This window comes from Nicotiana tomentosiformis, chromosome 3 (assembly GCF_000390325.3).
Source record: "Nicotiana tomentosiformis chromosome 3, ASM39032v3, whole genome shotgun sequence".
Classification (NCBI taxonomy): Eukaryota; Viridiplantae; Streptophyta; class Magnoliopsida; order Solanales; family Solanaceae; genus Nicotiana; species Nicotiana tomentosiformis.
In genome coordinates, this window is record NC_090814.1 from 139,295,946 (window position 1) to 139,319,333 (window position 23,388).

Below are 23,388 nucleotides of genomic sequence, written 5' to 3' on the forward strand. Positions count from 1 at the left end.
AGTAACACATCGTCATCCCCAATAGTGACTTCCTTGGCATCACCGTGCTAAACCGTGTCCTTAAGGACAAGCAGATGAGGATCATCATACTGGCGCTCTCTGATGCGATCATATAAAGAAGACCGAGAAACCACACAAGAAAAAGCTCGATTCGGTTTGGAAACATCCAATATAACAAACTGGTTGGCCAAGGCCTGAACATCCAAGGCTAAAGGCCTCTCTGCTACCGGTAAGTATGCTAAGCTACCCAAACTCTCCGCCTTACGACTCAAGGCATCGACCACCATATTGGACTTTCCGGGATGATAGAGAATGGTGATATCATAATCCTTAAGCAACTCCAACCACCTCCGCTGCCACAAATTAAGATCCTTCTATTTAAACAGATGATGTAGACTCCGGTGATCGGTATAAACCTCACAGTGGACACCGTACAAATAATGCCGCCAAATCTTCAAGGCATGAACAGTAGTTGTTAACTCAATGTCATGGACCGGATAATTCTTCTCATGTACCTTTAACTATCTGGACGCATAGCTAATCACCCTACCATTTTGCATAATCACAGCACCGAGACCAATACGTGACACGTAACAATACACAGTATAAGACCTTGAACCTGTTGGCAACACTAATACTGGAGCTGTAGTCAAAGATGTCTTGAGCTTCTGAAAGCTCTCTTCACATTCATCTGACCACCTGAACGGAGCACCTTTCTGGGTCAACTTAGTGATAGACGATGCAATAGACAAGAAACCCTCCACGAAGCGAGGATAATAACCGGCCAAGCTAAGAAAACTCCGAATCTCAATAACTGAAGATGGCCTGGGACAACTCTGAATTGCCTCTATTTTCTTCGGATCCACCTTAATCCCTTCACTGGACACTATGTGTCCCAATAATGCCACCGAACTAAGCTAGAATTCACACTTAGAGAATTTGGAATATAGTTTCTCCTCTCTCAGCCTCTGCAATACAATACTCAAGTGATGTGTATTCTCCTCCTGGCTACGAGAGTACACCAGGATATCATCAATAAATACCACGATAAATGAGTCAAGATACAACTGGAATACACTATTCATCAAGTGCATAAATGTTGTTGAGGCGTTGGTCAGCCCAAAAGACATCACAAGAAATTCATAATGACCATAACAGGTCCTGAATGCCGTCTTTAGAATATCCGAGTCCCGAATTTTCAACTGGTGATACCCCGATCTCAAATCAATTTTGGAGAATAACCTCGCTCCTTGAAGTTGGTCAAATAAATCATCAATACATGGCAAAGGATACTTATTCTTGATTGTAACTTTGTTCAACTGCCTTTAATCGATACACATTTGCATAGTACCATCTTTCTTTTTCACAAACAGAACCGGCGCACCCCAAGGCGACACGCTAGGCCTAATAAACCCCTTCTCAAGAAGCTCCTAAAGTTGCTCTTTCAATTCTTTTAACTCAGCTGGTGCCATACGATACAGAGGAATAGGAATGGGCTGAATGCCCGACACCAAGTCAATACCGAAATCAATATCCCTGTCGGGAAGCATACCCAGCGGGTCTGCAGGAAATACATCAGGAAAGTCTCTCACTACCGGTACTGAATCAATAGTAGAAGTATATGTATCAACATCTCTCACAAAATTCAAATATGACAAACACCCCTTCCCAACCATACATTGGGCTTTTAAATAAGAAATTACCCTGCTGGGAACATGATCTAGAGAACCTCTCCATTCGACCTTTGGCAACCTCGGTATCGCCAATGTCACAGTTTTTGCATGACAGTCCAGAATAGCATGACATGGAGACAACCAACCCATACCCAGGATTACATCGAAATTAACCATACTGAGCAATAAGAGATCAACCCTAGTCTTCAGTACCCTAATGGTTACCGCATAAGACCGATATACACGATCCACAATAATAATATCGCCCACCGGCGTAGATACAGGAACAAGTGAAACTAAGGACTCATGGGGCATATCCAGATAATGAGTAAAGTACGATGATACATACGAAAAAGTAGAACCAGGGTCAAATAATATAAAAGCTTACATGTGGCACAATGAGACAATACTTGTGATCATTGCATCTGAGGCAACGACATCTGACCTGGCAGGAAAAGCATGGAATAGGGCCTGACCGCCACTTGATCGGCCTCCCCCTCTTGGGCGACCCCTAACTGGCTGACCCCCACCCTGTGCTGCCTGTGCGGGTGGTGAAGCAACTGGTGTTGGAGTCGTAGTCTGACTCTTCTGTTGCACTAGACCTCCCGAGCAACGAGGACACTGTCTCCACATATGCCCAAATTCCCCGCACTCAAAGCAGCTCCCCGGTATTGGTGGTGGTGCAGATTGAATCGGGCCCCGAGAACCATAATAACTGCTAGAAGCACCCGGTGCAAATGAACCCTGAACTGAAGGGGCACGAGACGAACTCTGGGCTGGGAGGGCACTGAGAGATGACTGACCCTGCCTGATGAGAAATATATGAACCATGTCTGGATGATGCACCATGGTAAACTGGACAACCCTTTTGTGTGTGTATGTAAGGACGAACCCTACCGCGTTAAACCTGACCCCCTGAAGGAATACCGCTGAAATCACTTGGTCCTCAAGGCCTCTTGGCCTCCCTCTCTCCACGTTCCTGACTACAGACCATCTCTATCTGTCGAGCAATGTTAACTACCTTATCAAAAGTTGCACCAGATACTCTCTGTCGAGTTATAAGTAACCATAGTTGATATGTGAGGTCATCAATGAACCCCCTAATCCTCTCCCTATCAGTGGGAACCAACCAAACTGTGTGACGATCCAACTCAAAAAACCTCATCTTGTACTGCATCACCGATATGCCATCCTGACGTAACTGCTCAAACTGTCTGCGCAGCTCCTCTCTACGAGACTATAGCACAAACTTCTCCCAAAAGAGAACGGAGAATTCCTGCCATGTAAGTGGTACTGCACTAATCGATCTGCGTCTCTCGTAAGCCTCCCACCATCTGAAAGCATCCCCAAAAAACTGAAATGTAATGAACGAGACCCCACTGGTCTCCAGAGTACCCGCTGTCCGCAGCATCCGCTGGCACTTATCCAGAAATCCCTGAGAATCCTCTGACCCAGCACCGCTAAATGATGGAGGTTGAAGCCTCCCAAATCTCTCAAGTTTCCTCTGCTCATCATCTGCCATAACGGGGACTACCGGGGCCTGAGCAGCCGCAGCCGGCTGGGATGGTAGTGCCCCCGGTATCTGAAGTCCCTGTACTACCTAATTTGGAGTACGGGCAACATGGGTATGAGTACCTCCACTGACCTGAGAAGTGGCAGGTACGGCCTGAGCCGAAACCACTGAGCAAGGCCAGTGCAAACTATAAATATCTAGGCCAAAGTCTCCTGAAGTCCTAGAATCTCAATGGGCACAGCTGGTGCCTGAGCTGGTCCTATCGGATCAGCTATATCTGGAATCTGCTCCTGAGCTGGAACAACTGGTGGTACTACTGGTGCTACTCCAACTGCTGTACGAGCGACACCTCGACCTTTACCTCACCCACAGCCTCTACCACGACCCTAACTGGTGGCACTGGTGGCTGACCATCTGATCTAGTAGTACGTATTCTCACCATCTGTGAGAGAATAGAATAACAGAAATTTAGTTTCCGGAATCAACAAATTCGCACGACAGAGTACAAGAAATTAAAACTTTCCTAAGGGTTTGGCAGCCTCTCGAAGATAAGTACAAACGTCTCTGTACTGATCCGCAAGACTCTACTAAACCTGCTCATGACTCGTGAGACCCATGTAACCTAGGCTCTGATACCAACTTGTCACGACCCAAAATCACACCTGTCATGATGGTGCCTATCTTAATACTAGGCAAGCCGACAACCTCTATAAACCACAATTTCTTTTAAATGGGGAAAATATAATAATTAATTTAAGAGAAAACCATACACATATTGATATAAATACACTCTCAAAATATGGTGTCACTGAGTACATAAGCATCTATACATTATAATTCTGGGAAATCCGGTCTATAATAATCCGAGACCAAATACAATAAACAAAATGGCAGGGAAGGAGAGATAAGGTCTGCGAAACAGAACAGCTACCTCTGAATCTCCGGAAAATCAACTGTGTGAAATAATCAACACCCACTGTATCTGGGATCACCTGGATCTGCACACGAAGTGCAGGGTGTAGTATGAGTACAACCCTGGGGTAGAGAGACTGTTTCCGATAGACCCTCGGCTCCCTCCCTCCAAGAACTCCCCACCTTGCTCTTGGGGTGACTCGAACTCACGACCTCTTGGTTGGAAGTAGAGGGTGCTTACCACTAGAGCAACCCCTCTTGTCTAAACCTTTAGATTATTCTTGAAGTTTAATAATAGACATTCTTCAGTTTTGTAGTAACAAAAGTTCTTGTAATTTTCTTCATAGCTATCAATTCAAGTATGTAATTTAAAAGTTAAAATGTTTATAATTTGCTATTTTATGAGAAAATTATATAAAAAAAGTAAATACAAAAAATTAGAAGCCAGTGAGCCTTAAATATTTAAGCATAGAGCAACCAAACTTCATACGAAAAGATATAACAAATTAGCATGTTTGTTTTCGGTGGACATGTAATTTGCTATTTATGAAAAATAGAAAGCAATTACATGAAATAGAAACAATGAACCTTAAATATTTAAAAATAGAACAATTAAAATTCTTAGAGAAAGATATGCTAAATTTAGTACATCTGATAGTGTGCATGGCTGAAGAATACGAAAGAGATATAATTAGCCTCATTACAGGAATACTAGGAATATGAATGCCACAAAATATTTACAATCGTGGAGCATAAATTCAGTAATAATTGATACAAATCTAAAATATGTCTGCACCTTAATAAAGTTGCTGAGCTATTTATATTTTTGAGTTATTTTACAATTCTTATAGTATTTCAATCAATTAAAGAAATAGAAGACGAGAAAAAGATTTTTGTTAGTTAGCTACCCATGCATGATTGTGTTTATAGAATGAACTTAAGAATATGTACCTTTGGAAAAAATCAAAAAAAACCTTTAAATCTTCAAAAGTTTATGTGTTCTTACTAAAAAAAAAAATTTTAAAAAAGAAGCTTGAAGACTTGTAAAATAATAATAACTTATAAAGATGGAATAATTTTATAGTTGAATATATTTACCAAGATGATTGAGGATTGTTTCTTTCTTTATTAAGTTAGCTATATAGAATCAACAATAATCATTTTTAGGAACTTACTCTTTTTGTTGTAACTATTTTATTGTTCAAACACTATTCGATAATGTTAGGATCGGGAACTCGGGTAGTGCGGAATATAGCCAAACAACGGTATAATGACAATAACAAAGACAATAGAAGTTAATAACAACGATAATTAAAGTAGATAAAGAAGACACAAATTTAACGTGGTTCGGTCAAAGTGACCTACGTCCACAAGCGGAGAGGAGCAATTTACTATAACAATAAGAGTACAAAAGAGAGTACAAAATTAGAGTAAACACTCTAATTAATCCCAAATACCCTAAGAGAATAACCTCACAAGATCACTCCAAAGAAAGGGTTCACACAAGTGCTTCCCAACACTTAACTCTCATACAAAACACTCTTAATAAAGGAAGAAACAAGAATTGAAGATAAGTCTTGTTGGTGTGTTTAAAATGAACTAATGGCCTTCACTTTTATAGGCAAAAAAGTTTTGACCTCTTAGGTGTAAAAGAAGAGATACAACTTGTGCAAATGATATCCAACACACAATGCAACATTTTTGGGTCCCAAAGAATATTGCCATCAAAGTCTACACTTTGTAAATATGCTTATGCTTATGTGAGATGGACTCTATTTGACAAAATAATGGCCATATTACAAATCTCCACCTTGGCCTAATTTTGGATGATACAGTAAATTTGCTCCACCTTCTCCGCAAAAGTCCCAATGGGCATATGTTAAAATTTAATGCCATCAAAATCAGACAAATTGTCTGATACCGAAACTATAGTAGGACCTATAACGATGGATCCCAATAAAGTATACAACGAACTAGATCTGTGTGCTTTCATGATCAAACGAGAACCTTGAAAAATTTTCAGAACTCCACCTTCACCAGTGAATTTGCACCCAAGGGATTCTAAAGTGCCTAGAGAGTTGAGATTTTTCTTCAACTCAGGAACATATCTAACATCGGTGAGAGTTCTCACCACATCATCGTGCATTCTGACCCGAATTGTACCTTTGCCAATAATGTTACAAGTAACATTGTTACCCAATTGGACAACTCCACCTGCAACTGAATCATATGTAGAAAACAAGTCCCTGCTAGGACACATATGATATGAACAACCGGAATCTAAAATTCACTCATTGTCTAATCTGAAACTAGTTTCAGGTGCTAAAAATATAGTTCCCTTAATCTCATCAGTTGCTACACTAGCTTCGGCGGTGTCAGTATTTTTGTGCTCATTTTTTCTTTCTTTGTGCTTTTCTTTATTTTTCAGTTTATAGCATTCAGAGATATTGTAACATTTCTTATGACAATAGCGACACTCTAAATTATTGTATCTGGAATTGGAGTCGGATTTGCCCCTAACAAACAAGCCAACTTCCGCTTGAGTTCTACTAGCTTCCCCAGTAATATCACTATCTATCTGTTCTTTTGATTTTAAGATAGATTTAATATCATTATAAGAGATATTATCCTTTGTATAAAGCATAGTATCTCTTATATGCTTAAAAGATGGGGGTAGAGAACAAAGCAGTAACACGACTTGATCCTCATCTTTAATTTCAGCATCTATATAACTCAAATCCATAAGAATGGAATCAAAGGTGTTAAGCTGAGAGAGAATAGAGGTACCTTTACCCATACGAATTGTATAAAGCTTCTGCTTCAGGTAAAGTCTATTTTCTACCGTCCTCTTCATATATAAGGTTTTCAATTTTTTCCACATGCCTTTAGCTGTGGTTTATGCAGAAACTTCACGTAAAACCTCATTTGAGAGATTTAAAATCATACCTGCTTTTGTCTTTTTGTCTATGATGGCAAACTGCTCGTCTGTCATTTTATCCGGCTTCTTCTCCTTTCCTTGCAACGCCAAGTCTAAGCCATCCTGAATTAGGATAGCTTCCATCTTTAATTTCCACATTCCGAATTTTGCACTTCGGTCAAATTTCTCAACATAGGTCTTTGTTAGAGTTATTTTGGCTATTGAAACTAACCCGGTTAGATCCGGCTCTGATACCAATTTGTTAGGATCGGGAACCCGGGTAGTGCGGAATATAGCCAAACGATGGTATAATAACAATAACAAAGACAATGGAAGTTGATAACAACGACAATAAAAGTAGATAAAGAAGATACAAATTTAACGTGGATCGGTCAAAGTGACCTACGTCCACAAGCGGAGAGGAGCAATTTACTATTATAATAAGAGTACAAAAGAGAGTACAAAATTAGAGTAAACACTCTAACTAATCCCAAATACCCTAAGAGAATAACCTCACAAGATCACTCCAAAGAAAGGGTTCACACAAGTGCTTCCCAACACTTAACTCTCATACAAAACACTCTTAATAAAGGAAGAAAGGAAGAAACAAGAATTGAAGACAAGTCTTGTTGATGTGTTTAAAATGAACTAATGGCCTTCCCTTTTATAGGCAAAAAGTCTTGACCTCTTAGGTGTAAAAGAAGAGATACAACTTGTGCAAATGATGTCCAACACACAATGCAATATTTTTGGGTCCCAAAGAATATTGCCAACAAAGTATACACTTTGCAAATATGCTTATGCTTATGTGAGATGGACTCCATTTGAAAATATAATGGCCATATTACAGATAATATAATATTAATATGATTTTTAAAGTTATGTATCTATTAAGATAGGGTACACGCGCAACACGCGTATCCTAAGACTAGTTATTATAAAAGCACGTGACTAAAATATACTCGAAATATTAATCGATCTTTATACACTTAAATATTTATGTTATTTTTTAGAAGAACTCATGACGTAAGGATACAACTGGAAATAATACACAGTATTATTTTTTAGAAGAACTCTAGGCCACAATTTCGAGACATGTGATGAACCAAAATGTCATCTTTAAATTTAATAATTATTTATGTGTTGTGAGACCTCAAATAACACCATTCATCATTCATCGATTTGCGTGCGCAGTCCGTAAATTTTTTCGGAAAGTTTTTATGTGAAAAATTGATAAAAATATGAAATAGTTCTTTAAAATTCAATTAAGTTGACTTTGGTCAACATTTTGAGCAAATGGACCCGGATCAATGTTTTGACAGTTCCGGTAGGTCCGTATCGTGATTTGGGACTTGGGCGTATGCCTGAAATTTAATTTGGAGGTCCCTAGCTCAAGTTATTGCCATTTAACAGATTATATTTTAAGTTTATATTGTTGGAGGGGTTGCACGCCGCAACAGAAATTTATTGAATAATTATATTGTTGGAGCGGGTTGCACGCCGCAATGGAAATTGATTGAACTAATAATTGGTTATGACTGCCGAGTTGGCTTCAACTGTTGAAATAAGTTACCTGTTTTATTTTTATTATTATCGTTATTACTATTATTGCGTACAAGTTAATGTAAGTGACCTGCCTTAGCCTCGTCACTACTTCGTCGAGGTTAGACTCGACACTTACAGAGTACATGGGGTCAGTGTTACTCATATTACACTTTGCACTTCTTGTGCAGATTTTGGAGTTGGTCCCAATGGTGTACCATAAACTTGTTCGGATTTTAGCTTCCCAGAGGAGACTTGAGGTATAACTGCACAGCGTCCGCAGTTCTGAAGTCCCCTTCTACTTTATTTTAGCGGTGTGTTTTCTTTCAGACAACTTTATTTTATTCATATCCTTATTTGTATTATTCTAGAAGCTCGTGCACTAGTGACTCGAGTTCTGGGATGGTATTTAGACATCGTGATTATTATGAATTATTCACTTTATGCGAGACCTTATTTCCGTATTTGTTTCTTTGTTATTAATTAATTCAAAATTGTGTTAAAATGACTAATTATATTCTAACGTTGGCTTGCTTATCAAGTGAAATGTTAGGTGCCATCATGATCCCGAAGGTGGGAATTTCGGGTCGTGACAAGTTGGTATCAGAGCACTAGGTTACCTAGGTCTCAAGAGTCACCAGCAAGCTTAGTAGTGTCTGAAGGATCGGTACGGAGACGTCTGTACTTATCTCTCAGAGGCTATGAAGTTTAGGAACAATATCACTTCTTTCTTATTCTGTCGTACGATTGAACCATTATATTCTTCTTATCTCACAGATGGAGAGAACACTTAATACATCTACCGATGGACATAGACTAGAGCCCCCGGCGGCAACTATGACTAGGGGTAGAGGTCAAGTCCGAGGTCGCGCTAGAGGCCGAGGCAGATGCAGAGTTAGAGCTCAGTCTAGAGCTCGAGCAACAACACTCATTGTAGAACCTCAGGTGGATCTTCAGGAGGAGGTTCCAGTTCAGACTATACCGGTTGGACCAGTTCAGGTCCCGGAAGGATCCATAGCTATTCCAGTGCTTTAGGACACTCTAGTCTATTTGGTGAGTCTTATGGAGGGCGTGGACCAGAATGGTACATTTCCAGTGGCACCAACCGTCTCACATGCTGGGGGAGTAGCACGAACTCCCACTACTCCCGCTCCGGAGCAGGTGGCTCCACAGTATCAGGCTCCAACAGCCACACCAGTTAGGATAGTTCAGCCAGTTATTGCGGCACATGCCGGTGATAGGCCCGCCATGTCTTCTGAGGTTTTATTGAGGTTGGACAAGTTTACTAAACTTTTTCCAGTTCACTTCAGTGGTACACCTTCTAATAACCCACAGGATTATCTTGACAACTGCCATGAGGTATTGCAGAACATGGGTATAGTTGAGACCAATGGGGTCAATTTTGCTGAATTTCAGATGACGGGTTCCTCCAAAAGGTGGTGGAGAGATTATATGTTGACCAGACCAGCTGGGTCGCCTGCATTGACTTGGGAGCAGTTCTCACAGCTATTTCCAAAGAAGTTCCTCTCTATCACATTGAGAGAGGATTAACGCAGGCAATTTGAGTGTCTCAAGCAGGGCAGTATGACTGTTACTTAGTACGAGACCCATTTTGTGGATCTAGCCCGTCGTGCTCTCCTTTTACTTCCTACTGAGGGAGAGAGAGTGAGGAGGTTTATTGATGGACTCAGTCACCCTATCAGGCTTCAGATGGCCAAGGAGACCGAAAGTAAGATTTCCTTTTACACGACTGCTAATGTTGCTAGGAGGATCGAGATGGTTCTTACACAAGAGAGAGGGCGGGGGTTTGATAAGAGGCCTTGTCAGTTCGGTGGGTTCAGTGGTGCCTCGTCTGGAGGCAGGGGTAATTTTGGTAGGGGTTATCCTCCTAGGCCACTTCATTCAGCACTTCAGGCGTCTCACGGTGATTTAGCGAGTTACGGTCCTATTATGCCTTACTCTGGGCAGCCAACATTTAGTACACATTCAGCTCCTATCAGTGTACCACCACTCCAGAGTCACTATAGTGGTTATTCGGCCCATTTAGGTCAGCTTCAGCTTCAACAGCCACGGCAGCAGGATGGGTGTTATGAGTGTGGGAATATTAGTCACATCAAAAGGTGTTGCCCTAGGTTGTCGAGCAACAGATCTCGGCAGGATTCTCGTGCCATCGTACAGGCACCGGTTGCTTCACCGCCTGCTCAGCCAGTTAGAGGTGGAGGTCAGGCCATTAGAGGTGGAGGCCGTCCCAGAGATGCGGTTCAGAGTGGTAGGGCCCAACCCTGATTTTATGCTTTTCCAGCTAGGCCTGAGGCCGAGTCATCCGATGCTGTGATCACAGGTATTATTCCAGTTTGCCATAGAGATGCTTCAGTTTTATTTGATCCAGGATCTACTTATTCCTATGTGTCCTCCTATTTTGCTTCATATTTGGTTGTGCCTCGTGATTTTCTGAGTGCTTCTGTATGTGTATCTACACTGGTAGGAGACTCTGTTGTAGTAGATCATGTCTATCATTTGTGTCTGATTACTATTGGGAGTCTTGAGACTAGCGTGGATCTTCTACTTCTTGACATGGTAGATTTTGATGTTATCTTGGGTATGGATTGGTTGTCACCTTATCATGCTATATTGGATTGTCACGCCAAAATGGTGACCTTAGCTATGCCGGGGTTACCTTGACTAGAGTTGAAAGGGACTCTTGGCCATTATATCAGCAAGGTTATCTCTTATGTGAAAGCTCGGTGTATGGCCGAGAATGGGTGTCTAGCTTATTTGGCTTATATTCGCGATCCCAGCGCATAAGTTCCTTATATGGATTCAGTTCCAGTTGTCCGTGAATTTCCAGATGTATTTCCTGCAGATCTGCCGGGAATGCCATCCAACAGAGATATTGACTCCTGTATTAATTTAGCTTCGGGCACTCAGCACATTTCTATTCTACCATACCGTATGGCCTCGCCGGAGTTGAAAGAATTGAAGGAGCAATTACAATACTTACTTGATCATGGATTCATTAGACCCAATGTTTCGCCCTGTGGTGCACCAGTACTATTTGTAAAGAAGAAAGATGGCTCTATGATGATGTGTATAGATTATGGGCAGTTGAACAAGGCCACTATCAAAAACAAAGATCTGTTGCCAAGAATTGATAACTTATTTGATCAACTTCAGGGTGCCAAGGTGTTTTCAAAGATTGACTTGAGGTCTGGTTACTATCAGTTCACGATTAGGGCATCTGATGTCCCAAAGACAACCTTTTGGGCCCGGTATGGGCATTACGAATTCCTAGTGATGTCATTTGGGCTGACAAATGCCCCAACAACATTTATGGGTTTGATTAATCGGGTGTTCAAGCCTTATTTGGACTTATTTGTGGTTGTGTTCATTGATGATATCTTGATTTACTCCAGCAGTCGAGAGGATCATGAGCAGCACCTTCAGATTGTGCTTCAGACTTTGAAGAATAATCAGTTATATGCCAAATTTTCAAAATGTGAGTTTTGGTTCAACTTAATTGCCTTTTGGGGGTATGTTGTATCGGCAGAAGGCATAAAGGTGGATCCTAAAAAGATTGAGGCAGTTCAGAACTGAACTAGGCCTACTTCAGTTATAGAGATACAAAGTTTTCTAGGTTTGGCGGGTTATTATCATCAGTTCGTGGAAGGGTTTTCATCTATAGCAAGCCCATTGACCAGACTGACCCAGAAAGGTGTTCCATTTGGATGGTCAGACGATTGAGAGTTGAGCTTTCAGAAGCTCAAGACCACTTTGACTACAACGTCAGTGCTGGTATTACCCACAGGTTCAGGATCTTATATGGTGTATTGTGATGCATCTCGCATTGGGCTTGGTGCAGTATTGATGCAAGATGGCAGTGTGATTGCATATGCGTCGCGCCAGTTGAAAGTTTACAAGAAGAATTATCCTGTTCATGACTTGGAATTGGCAACCATTGTTCACGCGCTGAAGATTTGGGGGCATTACCTTTATGGTGTCTCATGTGAAGTATTTACTGATCATCGTAGCTTACAATATCTGTTCAAACAAAAGGATCTCAATTTGAGGCAGAGAAGATGATTAGAGTTGTTGAAGGACTATGATATCTCTATTTTGTATCACCCTAAAAAGGCTAATGTGGTGGCCGATGCTTTGAGTAGAAAGGCTGTGAGTATAGGCAGTCTTACGTATATTCCGGTTGGTGAAAGTACGTTAGCTACAGATGTTCATACTTTGGCCAATCAGTTCGTGAGGTTAGACGTTGCAGAGCCCAGTAGAGTTATAGCTTGCACAACCGCTCTGTCTTCTTTATATGAGCATATTAGAGAGCGATAATATGGTGATCCTCATTTGCTTGTCCTTAAGGACACGGTGCGGCACGGTGATGCCAAACAGGTTACTATGAGGGAAGATGACGTTCTGAGGATGCCTGGTCGTATTTGTGTGCCTAATGTGGATGGGCTTTATGAATTAATTCTTGAAAGGGCACACAGTTCCCGGTATTCTATTCATCCAGGTGCCACCAAAATGAATCAAGATTTATAGCAACATTATTGGTGGAGGAGAATGAAGAATGATACAGTTGCATATGTAGCTCGGTGTCTAAATTGTCAACAAGTCAAGTACGAGTATCAGAGACCCGGTGGTTTGTTTCAGAAGTTAGAAATTCCTGGGTGGAGGTGGGAGCGTATCACTATGGATTGCGTTGTTGGGCTCCCACGGACTCAGAGAAAATTCGATGCAGTTTGGGTCATTGTGGATAGGTTGACCAAGTCAGAATATTTCATTCCAGTGGCAGTTACCTATTCTTCAGAGCGGTTAGCTGAAATTTACATTCGTGAGATTGTCCGTCTTCACGGTGTGCCCGTATCTATTATTTCAGATCGAGGTATGCAGTTTACCTCACACTTCTGGAAGGTTGTATAGCATGAGTTAGGCACGCGGGTTGAGTTGAGTACAATATTTCATCCTCAGACAGACAGACAGTCAGAGCACATTATTCAAATATTGGAAGATATGCTTCGTACTTGTGTTATAGACTTTGGAGGTTCTTGGGATCACTTCTTGCCACTTGCGAAGTTTGCATATAATACCAACTATCAGTCGAGCATTCAGATGGCTCCATATGAAGCATTATACGGGAGACGATGTCGTTCGCCCGTTGGCTGGTTTGAACCGGGAGAGGCTCATTTGTTGGGTACCGATTTGGTACATGATGCCTTGGATAAGGTCAAGATTATTAGCTTATCGTTAGCTATGTGCCCTTTCTGTGCTATAAAAATTTGACAATGAAGCATGCTTAGGCTATGTGTTGGTGTTGTAAAGACCACAGAGGTCTTGTACATGTTGAATTGTCTGCTAAATTGTTATTTTGTACTCAGTCACAGTTTACTTGTTTATTTTATCTCAGTCTCTATTGTTCATTGTTGATGCATCATATTATTGTTGTTTGGGCTGATTATCATGACTATTGAGAGCCCGAGAGACTGGAAAGATTTATGATTGAGTGAGGCCGAGGGTCTGATTGTGAGATATTATACTATAGCACGTGAGTTGTCCGTGCGGATCCTTATATTATACTATAGCATGTGAGTTGTCTGTGCAGCACGTGAGTTGTCCGTGCGGATCCAGATATTATACTATAGCATGTGAGTTATATGTGTAGCACGTGAGTTGTCCGTGCGGATCCAGACATTTATACTATGGCACGTGAGTTGTCCGTGCAGCACGTGAGTTGTCCATGCAGATTATAGCACTTGGGCTGTAGGAGCTCCTTCGGAGTTTGTACACCCCCAGTGAGCGTGGGTACCCATTAAGTGTGAGTGTTGAGGGCTGAGAGCCGAGTGGTTGAGTTGTTGTGACTAGTTGAGTAACTGTTGCCCTGAGAGGTTATACTTGCTTTTCATTTGTTGTTGCACTTAGTTTCTATCTGTCATTGTTGTGAAATTCTCTGAAAGATTTTATATCTGGATTACATGAACTTGAACTGTATAAAACTGATTTGACTTAGACTGCTGGAATTGATAGCATGTCTACTCTCTGCTGGAATTACTGAAAATGAACTGTAACTATGTAGCTCGTCACTATCTTCAGTTCCTTATTTATTATTGTTACTTGCTGAGTTGGTTGTACTCATACTACACCCTGCACTTCGTGTGCAGATCCAGGTGTTCTCGGACATAGCGGGTGTTGATTCTTTCGCACAGTTGATTTTTCGGAGATTCGGAGGTAGCTGCCGTATTTCGCAGACCTTGCCTCTCCTTCCCTATCTCCTTGTTTACTATATTTGGTCTTAGACTATTATAGACCATATTTTCCAGACTTGTATTCATATTAGATGCTCATGTACTCAGTGACACCGGGTTTTGGGAGTATTTATATTTGTACTTCTGAGATTTTTTCCGCTGAATTTAATCCTTATGTTTTCAAATTTAAAAGATATATGGTTTATTGAGATTGTCGGCTTGCCTAGTATTGAGATATGCGCCATCATAACGGGTTAGATTTTGGGTCGTGACAATACTAGGCAAGCCGACCATCTCAATACACCACCATATCCTTTAAGTTTGGAAACATAATAATTAAATTCAGCAGAAGAAATCTCACAAATACATATATAAACACTCCCAAAAACCCGGTGTCACTGAGTGCATGAGCATCTAATATGAATATAAAGTCTAACTGACAAAACACTATCTGAAAGTATAGAACAGTACAATAACTAAAAGAAGGAGAGTCAAGGTCAGCGGACTCCAGGCAGCTACCTTGATAATCTCCAACTGATAGCATGCTGAGATCTAACAGTCACTGTATCCGAAAGCACCTGGATCAGCACACGAGGTGAAGAGTGTAGTATGAGTACAACCAACTCAATAAGTAACAAGACAAACCTCTAGGTTGAAAGTAGTGACGAGCTCCGCAGGTACGGTCCAGTATAAATAATAAAAATACAGAAATGCAGGCATGCTTTCAAGTTCAACAATTATTTTTAGTACAAATAAAACAGATCAATTCTGAACAATACGAGGAATATGGCATCTTTGTATCTACATGCCAATGTACATACTGTATGTGATGCACCTTAGTGAAAACTCTGTGTACTCACATTCTAAAATACTCAATCACTTAGTATTGTATATGGACAATCCATCCTAGGGAAGATCCATTCCAAATAATATATATATATATATATATATATATATATATATATATATATATATATATATATATATCCATCAACTGACAGTCAGTCACTCGGTACTGTATAAGGCCAATCCAGCCCAGGGAAAGATCCATCCCTGATTATCAATGATTCTGACAAGATCCATGTCCAGAGAAAATCCAACCCCTCAATATAAATGCTTCGGGCAAGATCCATACCCATGGAAGATCCATCCCTCAATATATATCTATGGCAAGATCCATGCCCAGGGAAGAGCCATCCCATATATATATATATATCAACTACGCTCAATATAAATGCTTCGGGCAAGATCCATACCCATGGAAGATCCATCCCTCAATATATATCTATGGCAAGATCCATACCCATGGAAGATCCATCCCTCAATATATATCTATGGCAAGATCCATGCCCAGGGAAGAGCCATCCCATATATATATATATATCAACTACGCTCACTGTGGGGGTGCAGACTCCGGAGGGGCTCCTTCAGCCCAAGCGCTATAATAGCTAGATCCAAGCATAAATAAATAAACATAACTATCACTCAGAATCTCCAGTCTCTCGGGCTCTCAATAACATGAAGAATCAACCTGGCATGATGATATGAAATATCAATGAATGACAATAGAGACTAAGATATGACATGCAAGTGATAGATGTGGATGAGTACAAAAATTGTAATTTAAACAATAATTCAACAACAATACGACCCATGTGGGTCCCAAAATATATCAGTGTGTAGCCTAAACATGATCTTTAATATGAGTCTCAACTCAATTTATCTAACACGTAGAGGATATGCGGATAATGTCATTTATTTAATTATGCAACTCCACGGAATAAATTTAAGTCATAATTTCCATGATGCATGCCCACACGCCCGTCACCTAGCATGTGTGTCATCTCCAAACAATTCATACAACACGAAATTCAGGGATTTATACCCTCAAAACCAAGTTTAGAAGTGCTACTTACATCAAAATCGCGTAATTTCTTACTCTGCTATGCCCTTGCTTCGTGAATTGGTCTCCAAACGTCCTGAATCTAGCCACAAGCAGTACAGTACAATCAATATAGGCTAAAGGAATCAATTCCACAAGAAAATACAAAATTGTAGCCAAAAATCCGAAATCGATTCAAACCCGGGCCCCGGGGGCACGTCTCGAAATCCGATAAAAGTCACAAAACCCGAAATCCCATTCACTCACGAGTCTAACCATACCAAATTTACTCAAATCCGATAACAAAATCCCATTCAAAAGCTCAAGATTCTAGTCCAAGAACTCTTCCTTATTTTCCCCGAATTTTCATCTCAAAACACTAACTAAATGTTGAAAACAATGATATATTCGTGTATAATGACCAAATCCGAGTTAGAATCACTTGCCCCCTAGAAGATTTCTCAAAAATCGCCTCTCCCCAAGCTCCAATTTGTCAAAAATGAAAAATGGGACGAAGCCCCGTTTTATAACTTAAAGTTTCTGTCCAGGTGCTGCCCTAGATTTTCCTGCCCTCGATTTTTATGACCTCGATTTTCATGACCTCGATTTCCTGCCCTTGATTTTCATGATCTCGATTTTCCCGCCCTCGATTTTTGTGACCTCAATTTTACCTGAGCTCGATTTTCCTGACCTCGATTTTCTTCCCTCGATTTTCATGACCTCAATTTTCATATACCAACTACGCTCACTGTGGGAGTGTAGACTCTGGAGGGGCTCCTTCATCCCAAGAGCTATAATAGCCAGATGTCACGAATCAAAACCTAACCCGTCGTGATGGCACCTATCATGGTACTAGGCAAGCCGACCTTTCCAAAACACTTTCATAATTTAACAGAAGTGGATTAAGACCCTTAAAATAACTGGAATTTCCTCATAAATACGGGGTAAACCCAAATAAAACATAAGTGCGTAAGGAAAAAAATAGCCCGACATCGGGGTGTCACTAAGTCATGAACAACTAGACTCTCAATCTAAAAGACAGTGTCTACAATAGTCTGCATCTAGATATCAATACAGAGAAAGAAAGATAATGAGGAGGGAGCATAAGGTCTACGAACGTCGGCAGCTACCTCGTAAATCTCCAAAACATCAACTGCGCACGAACTCAATGACCTCCACATCCAGTCACACCTGAATATGCACACAAGGTGCAGGGAGTAACGTGAGTACTTCCAACTCAGTAAGTAACAAAATTAAATAAGGAACTGAGAAGCAATGACGAGCTACACAATTGCAGTTCATTTTAGTAATTTTGGCAAGAAAAGTAGGCATGCTTTCAATTCGGTGTTTTAAATCAAAACATTTCGAGTTCAGGTACAACAATATAAGCCCTCCAGAAAGTTTCACAACAACAACAATTAGCAATGAAGTGCAATAACAAAATAAGAGTAAGTACAGCCTCACAGGGCTAGTGTCACTCATCTATCTCAACAGCTCAATCACTCAGCTCTCAGCCTCAATACTCACAATCAAAGGTACCTGCGCTCACTGGGGGTGTACAGACTCCGGAGGGACTCCTATAGCCCAAGAGCTATATATTGATGCGGCGTGCAGCCCGACCCAATACTGTTGCGGTGTACAGCCCGATCCATATATTGTTGCGGCGTGCAGCCCGATCCGATATATGGCCCGAAGGCTTGTTGCGGCGTGCAACCCGATCCAATATTGCTACGACGTGCAGCCCGATCCAATATATCTCACATAGCTCTCAACCCGCCACTCAGGACATATCTCAGGTCACTAACCTCTCCAGCCCCTCGGGCTCACATTATATCATAATAACCATCCCCAATAGGGAATACAACAAGTATCAATAAGAAATGAGAGGAAACAGAGATATAAGACACAATAAGACTGTGACTGAGTACAAGATAGCAATTAGCAATCAGTTCAACGAGTATACGACCGATGCGGGTCCCAATAGTGATTTCATATGGCCTAAGCATGGTTTCTAACATGAAAGGCAGTCAATTGCTCAAAGACAAGGAAAATCAAGTAATAACAATGCCTATTTGACTTTACAGTCTCACGGGACGGACCAAGTCACAATCCCTCACGGTGCACGCTCGCACGCCTGTCACCTAGCATGTGCGTCACCTCCAAATATCACATTATACAAATTCTCGGGGTTTCATACCCTCAAAACCAGATTTAAGACTGTTACTTACCTTAATCGGAGCAAAATCCTACTCTGCGATGCCTTTGCCTCTCAGATCGGCCTCCAAACGTCCCGAATCTAGCCACAAGTAATAATACACAATCAATAAAGGCTAAAGGGATCAATTCCACAAGAAAACTACTAAAATATAGCCCAAAATCCGAAATCGACTCAAACTGGCCCCAGGGCCCATGTCTCGAAATCCGACAAAAGTCACAAAATATGAACACCCATCCACTCACGAGCCCAACCATACAAGAATTACTCGAATCCAACCTCAAATCACCTTCCAAAACTCGAAATTTAAGCCTATGAAGTTTCTACTATTTCCCCCCAAGTTTACAACTCAAATCTCTACTTAGATGATGAAAATAGCAATAGATTCATGGAATATAGTCCAATCCGAGTTAGAATTACTTACCCCAACAATCTTCTTGAAGAAACCTCAAAATATCGCCTCACACCGAGTTCTCAAAGTCCCAAAATCGATATGGGAATCAAACCTTCAAAATCCCACTTTTCTGTCTAGTTCTTCCGCACCTTCGGACCTTCAGTTGCATATGCGACGCCGCACCTATGGAAATTCCATCGTAGGTGAGGGAATGACTAAAAAGGCTGGGTCCGCATCTGCGTGCAAGTGGTCACGCCTACGTGTGCACACCTACGGACAAAAGTCTGCTCCTGCGATCCTCCCCTCCAACTCATTTTCCGCATCTGCGGAGCTTCAGGCGCATCTGCGGGCTCACAAATGCAGAAACACCCTCGCAGCTGCGACCCCCGGCCATCTCCTCAATTCCCGCTTCTGCGCTCCTTCCTTCGCACGTGCGAGCACGCACCTGCGGCCTCCCCACCGTAGGTGCAAAACTACCAGATATCAGAAGGCATCCAAAACACACCCGAGGCCCCTCGGGACCTCAACCAAACATGCCAACAAGTCATATAACCCCATGCAAACTTAGTCAAACCTTCGAATCACCCAAAACAACATCAAAACAACAAATTACCCTTGGATTCAACCCTAAGAACTCCTAAACTTCCTAATTCCGCAAACGACGCCGAAACCTATCAAACCACGTCTGAATGACCTCAAATTTTACACACACGTCACAAATGACACCATGAACTTACTCCAACTTCCGGAAATTCATTTCGACCCCGATATCAAATTTTCCACTGCCGACAAAAATTGCCAAATTTTTAATTTTCGCCAATTCAAGCCAAATTCCACTACGGACCTCCAAATCACATTCCGAACGTGCTCCTAAGTCCAAAATCATATAACAGAGCTAACGGAACAATCAAAATTCAAATCCGAGATCGATTACATATAAGTTAACATCCGGTTGACTTTTTCAACCTAAGCTTCTAATAAATAGACTAAGTGTCTCAATTCACTCCGAAACCACTTCGGACTCGAACCAACTAACCCGATATATCATAATATAACTGAAGAACACAGAAGAAGAAGAAGAAATGGGAGAAACGGGGCTATAACTCTCGAAACAAATGGCCGGGTCGTTACATCCTCCCCCTCTTAAACAAACGTTCGTCCTCGAACGAGTCTAGAAATATACCTGGAGTCTCGAATAGGTGTTGATATCTGCTCCGCATCTCCCTCTTGGTCTCCCAGATGGCCTCCTCCACATGTTGAACTCTCCACTACACCTTCACTGAAGCTATATCCTTTGACCTCAACTTCCGAACCTGCCGGTCCAAAATGGCTACCGGATCCACATCATAAGTTATATCACTATCCAACTGAACCGTGCTGAAATCCAAAACATAGGATGGATCTCCAGTATAGTTCCGGAGCATAGAAACGTGAAGCACTGGATGTACACTCGACAAACTGGGTGGAAAGGCAAGCTTGTAAGCCACCTCCCCTATCCTCTGAAGCACCTCAAAAGGCCCAATGAACTGGGGGATCAACATGCCCCTCTTCCCAAACCTCATAACACCCTTCATGGGTGATACCTTCAGCAACACCTTCTCCCCAACCATGAAAGACACATCATAGACCTTCCTATCCGCATAGCTCTTCTGCCTAGACTGCGCCATGCGAAGCCGCTCCTGAATCAATTTCAGCTTGTCTAATGCATCTTGGACCAAGTCTGTACCCAAGAGCCTAACCTCGCCCAGCTCGAACCATCCTACTTGAGATTTACACCTCCTCTCATATAAAGCCTCATACGGAGCCATCTGAATGCTCGACTGATAACTGTTGTTATATGCAAACTCCGCGAGCGGCAGAAACTAGTCCCATGAACCCCCAAAATCAATGACACAAGCGCGTAACATGTCCTCCAATATCTGGATAGTGCACTCGGACTGTCCGTCCGTCTGAGGGTGAAAGGCTATGCTCAACTCAACGTGAGTATCCAACTCTCGCTGCATGGGCCTCCAAAACTGTGATGTAAACTGAGTGCCCCTATCTGAAATGATGGAAAGTGGGATACCATGCAGGCGAACAATCTATCGGATGTAAATCTCAGTCAACCGCTCTGAAGAGTAAGTAGTGCCAACTGGAATAAAGAGCGCGGATTTGGTCAGCCGATCCACAATAACCCAAATAGCATCGAACTTCCTCGAAGTCTGTGGGAGCCCAACTACGAAGTCCATGGTGATCCGCTCCCACTTCCGCTCTGGGATATCTAACCTCGGAAGCAAGCCACCCGGTCTCTGATGTTCATACTTAGCCTGCTGATAGTTGAGACACCGAGCCACAAATCCAACTATATCCTTCTTCATCCGCCTCCACCAATAGTGCTATCTCAAATCCTGGTGCATCTTCGCGGCACCCGGATGGATGCAATACCGCGAGCTATGGGCCTCCTCAAGAATCAACTCCTAGAGCCCATCTACATTAGGAATACATATCCGGCCATGCATCCTCAACACGCCGTCATCACTAATAGTCACATCCCTAGCATCATCTCGCTGAACCCTGTCCTGAAGAACGAGCAGGTAGGGGTCATCATACTGACGCTCCCTGATACGGTCATAAAGAGAAGACCTGGAGACCACACAAGCCAATACCCGACTCGTCTCCGAAATATCCAATCTGACAAGGTGGACAGCTAAGGCCCGAACATCCAATGCCAAAGGTCTCTCTACTGTTGAAAGATATGCTAAACTCCCCAAACTCTCCGCCCGGCGACTCAAAGCATCAGCCACCACATTGGCCTTCCCCGGATGGTACAAAATAGTGATGTCATAGTCCTTGAGAAGCTCCAACCATCTTCGTTGGCGCAAATTAAGATCCTTCTGCTTTAACAGATGCTGCAAACTCTGGTGATCAGTGTAGATCTCACAATGAACCCCGTACAGATAGTGCCGCCAAATCATCAGGGTGTAAACAATAGCTGCTAACTCAAGATCATGGACAGGATAGTTCTTCTCATGAGTCTTCAACTGGCGCGAGGCATAGGCAATCACCCTACCCTCTTACATTAGAACGCATCCAATACTTATCCTCGTGGCATCATAATACATGGTGTAAAAACCTAAAGTTGATGGCAGAACCAACACTGGAGTTGTGGTCAAGGTAGTCTTGAGCTACTGAAAACTCTCCTCACACTCATCCGACCACCTGAATGGAGCACCCTTTTGGGTCAATTTGGTCAAGGGCGATGCAATAGATAAAAATCCCTCTACAAAGCGACGGTAATAGTCTGCCAAACCAAGAAATCTCCTAATCTCCGTGGCTGAGGACGGTCTAGGCCAACTCTGCACTGCCTCTATCTTCTTTGGATCCACCTGAATACCCTCACTGGATACCACGTGACCCAAGAATGCTACTAAACCGAGCTAAAACTCACACTTGGAGAACTTTGCATAGAGTTTCTCCTCCCTCAATCTCTGTAACAAAATCCTCAGATGTTGAGCATGCTCCTCCTGGCTACGAGAGTATACCAGGATGTCATCAATGAATACAATAACGAATGAGTCTAAATAGGGTTGGAATACACTGTTCATCAAATGCATGAATGTTGTTGGGGCATTGGTCAGCCTAAAAGACATCACTAAGAACTCATAATGGCCATATCGGGTCCTGCAAACTGTCTTAATACTGAATCCTGAATCTTTAGTTGGTGATACCCTGACCTCAAATCAATCTTGGAGAACACCCTCACCCCCTGAAGTTGGTCAAATAGGTCATCAATACGTGGCAAAGGTTACTTGTTCTTGACCGTGACCTTGTTTAACTGCCTGTAATCAATGCACATCCTCATGGAACTATCCTTCTTCTTCACAAATAGGACCGGTGCACCCCAAGGTGACACATTAGGTCGAATAAACCCCTTATCAAGGAGTTCCTAAAGTTGTCCCTTCAACTCCTTCAACTCTGCCGGTGACACACGATACGGTAGAATAAAAATAGGCTGAGTGCCCGGCACCAAATCAATACCAAAGTCAATATCCCTGTCGGGCGGCACGCCCGACAGGTCTGCAGGAAACACATCCGGAAAGTCACGTACCACTGGAA

General features: G+C 42.1%; 2 protein-coding genes across 2 annotated transcripts; both read right to left on the reverse strand.

Annotated features, from left to right (window-relative positions):
• Positions 1–2,619: 2,619 nt before the first annotated feature.
• Positions 2,620–3,195, reverse strand: LOC138908568 (uncharacterized). Its single transcript, XM_070199244.1, has 2 exons — positions 2,968–3,195; positions 2,620–2,910 (listed from the first exon to the last, which is right to left on the reverse strand). Exons 1-2 carry the CDS (start codon positions 3,193–3,195, stop codon positions 2,620–2,622), a joined length of 519 nt encoding a protein of 172 aa, XP_070055345.1.
• Positions 3,196–20,561: 17,366 nt separating this feature from the next.
• Positions 20,562–20,903, reverse strand: LOC138908569 (uncharacterized). The gene has a single exon (XM_070199245.1). The coding sequence runs from the start codon at positions 20,901–20,903 to the stop codon at positions 20,562–20,564; it is 342 nt and encodes a 113-aa protein (XP_070055346.1).
• Between the last annotated feature and the right edge of the window lie 2,485 nt (positions 20,904–23,388).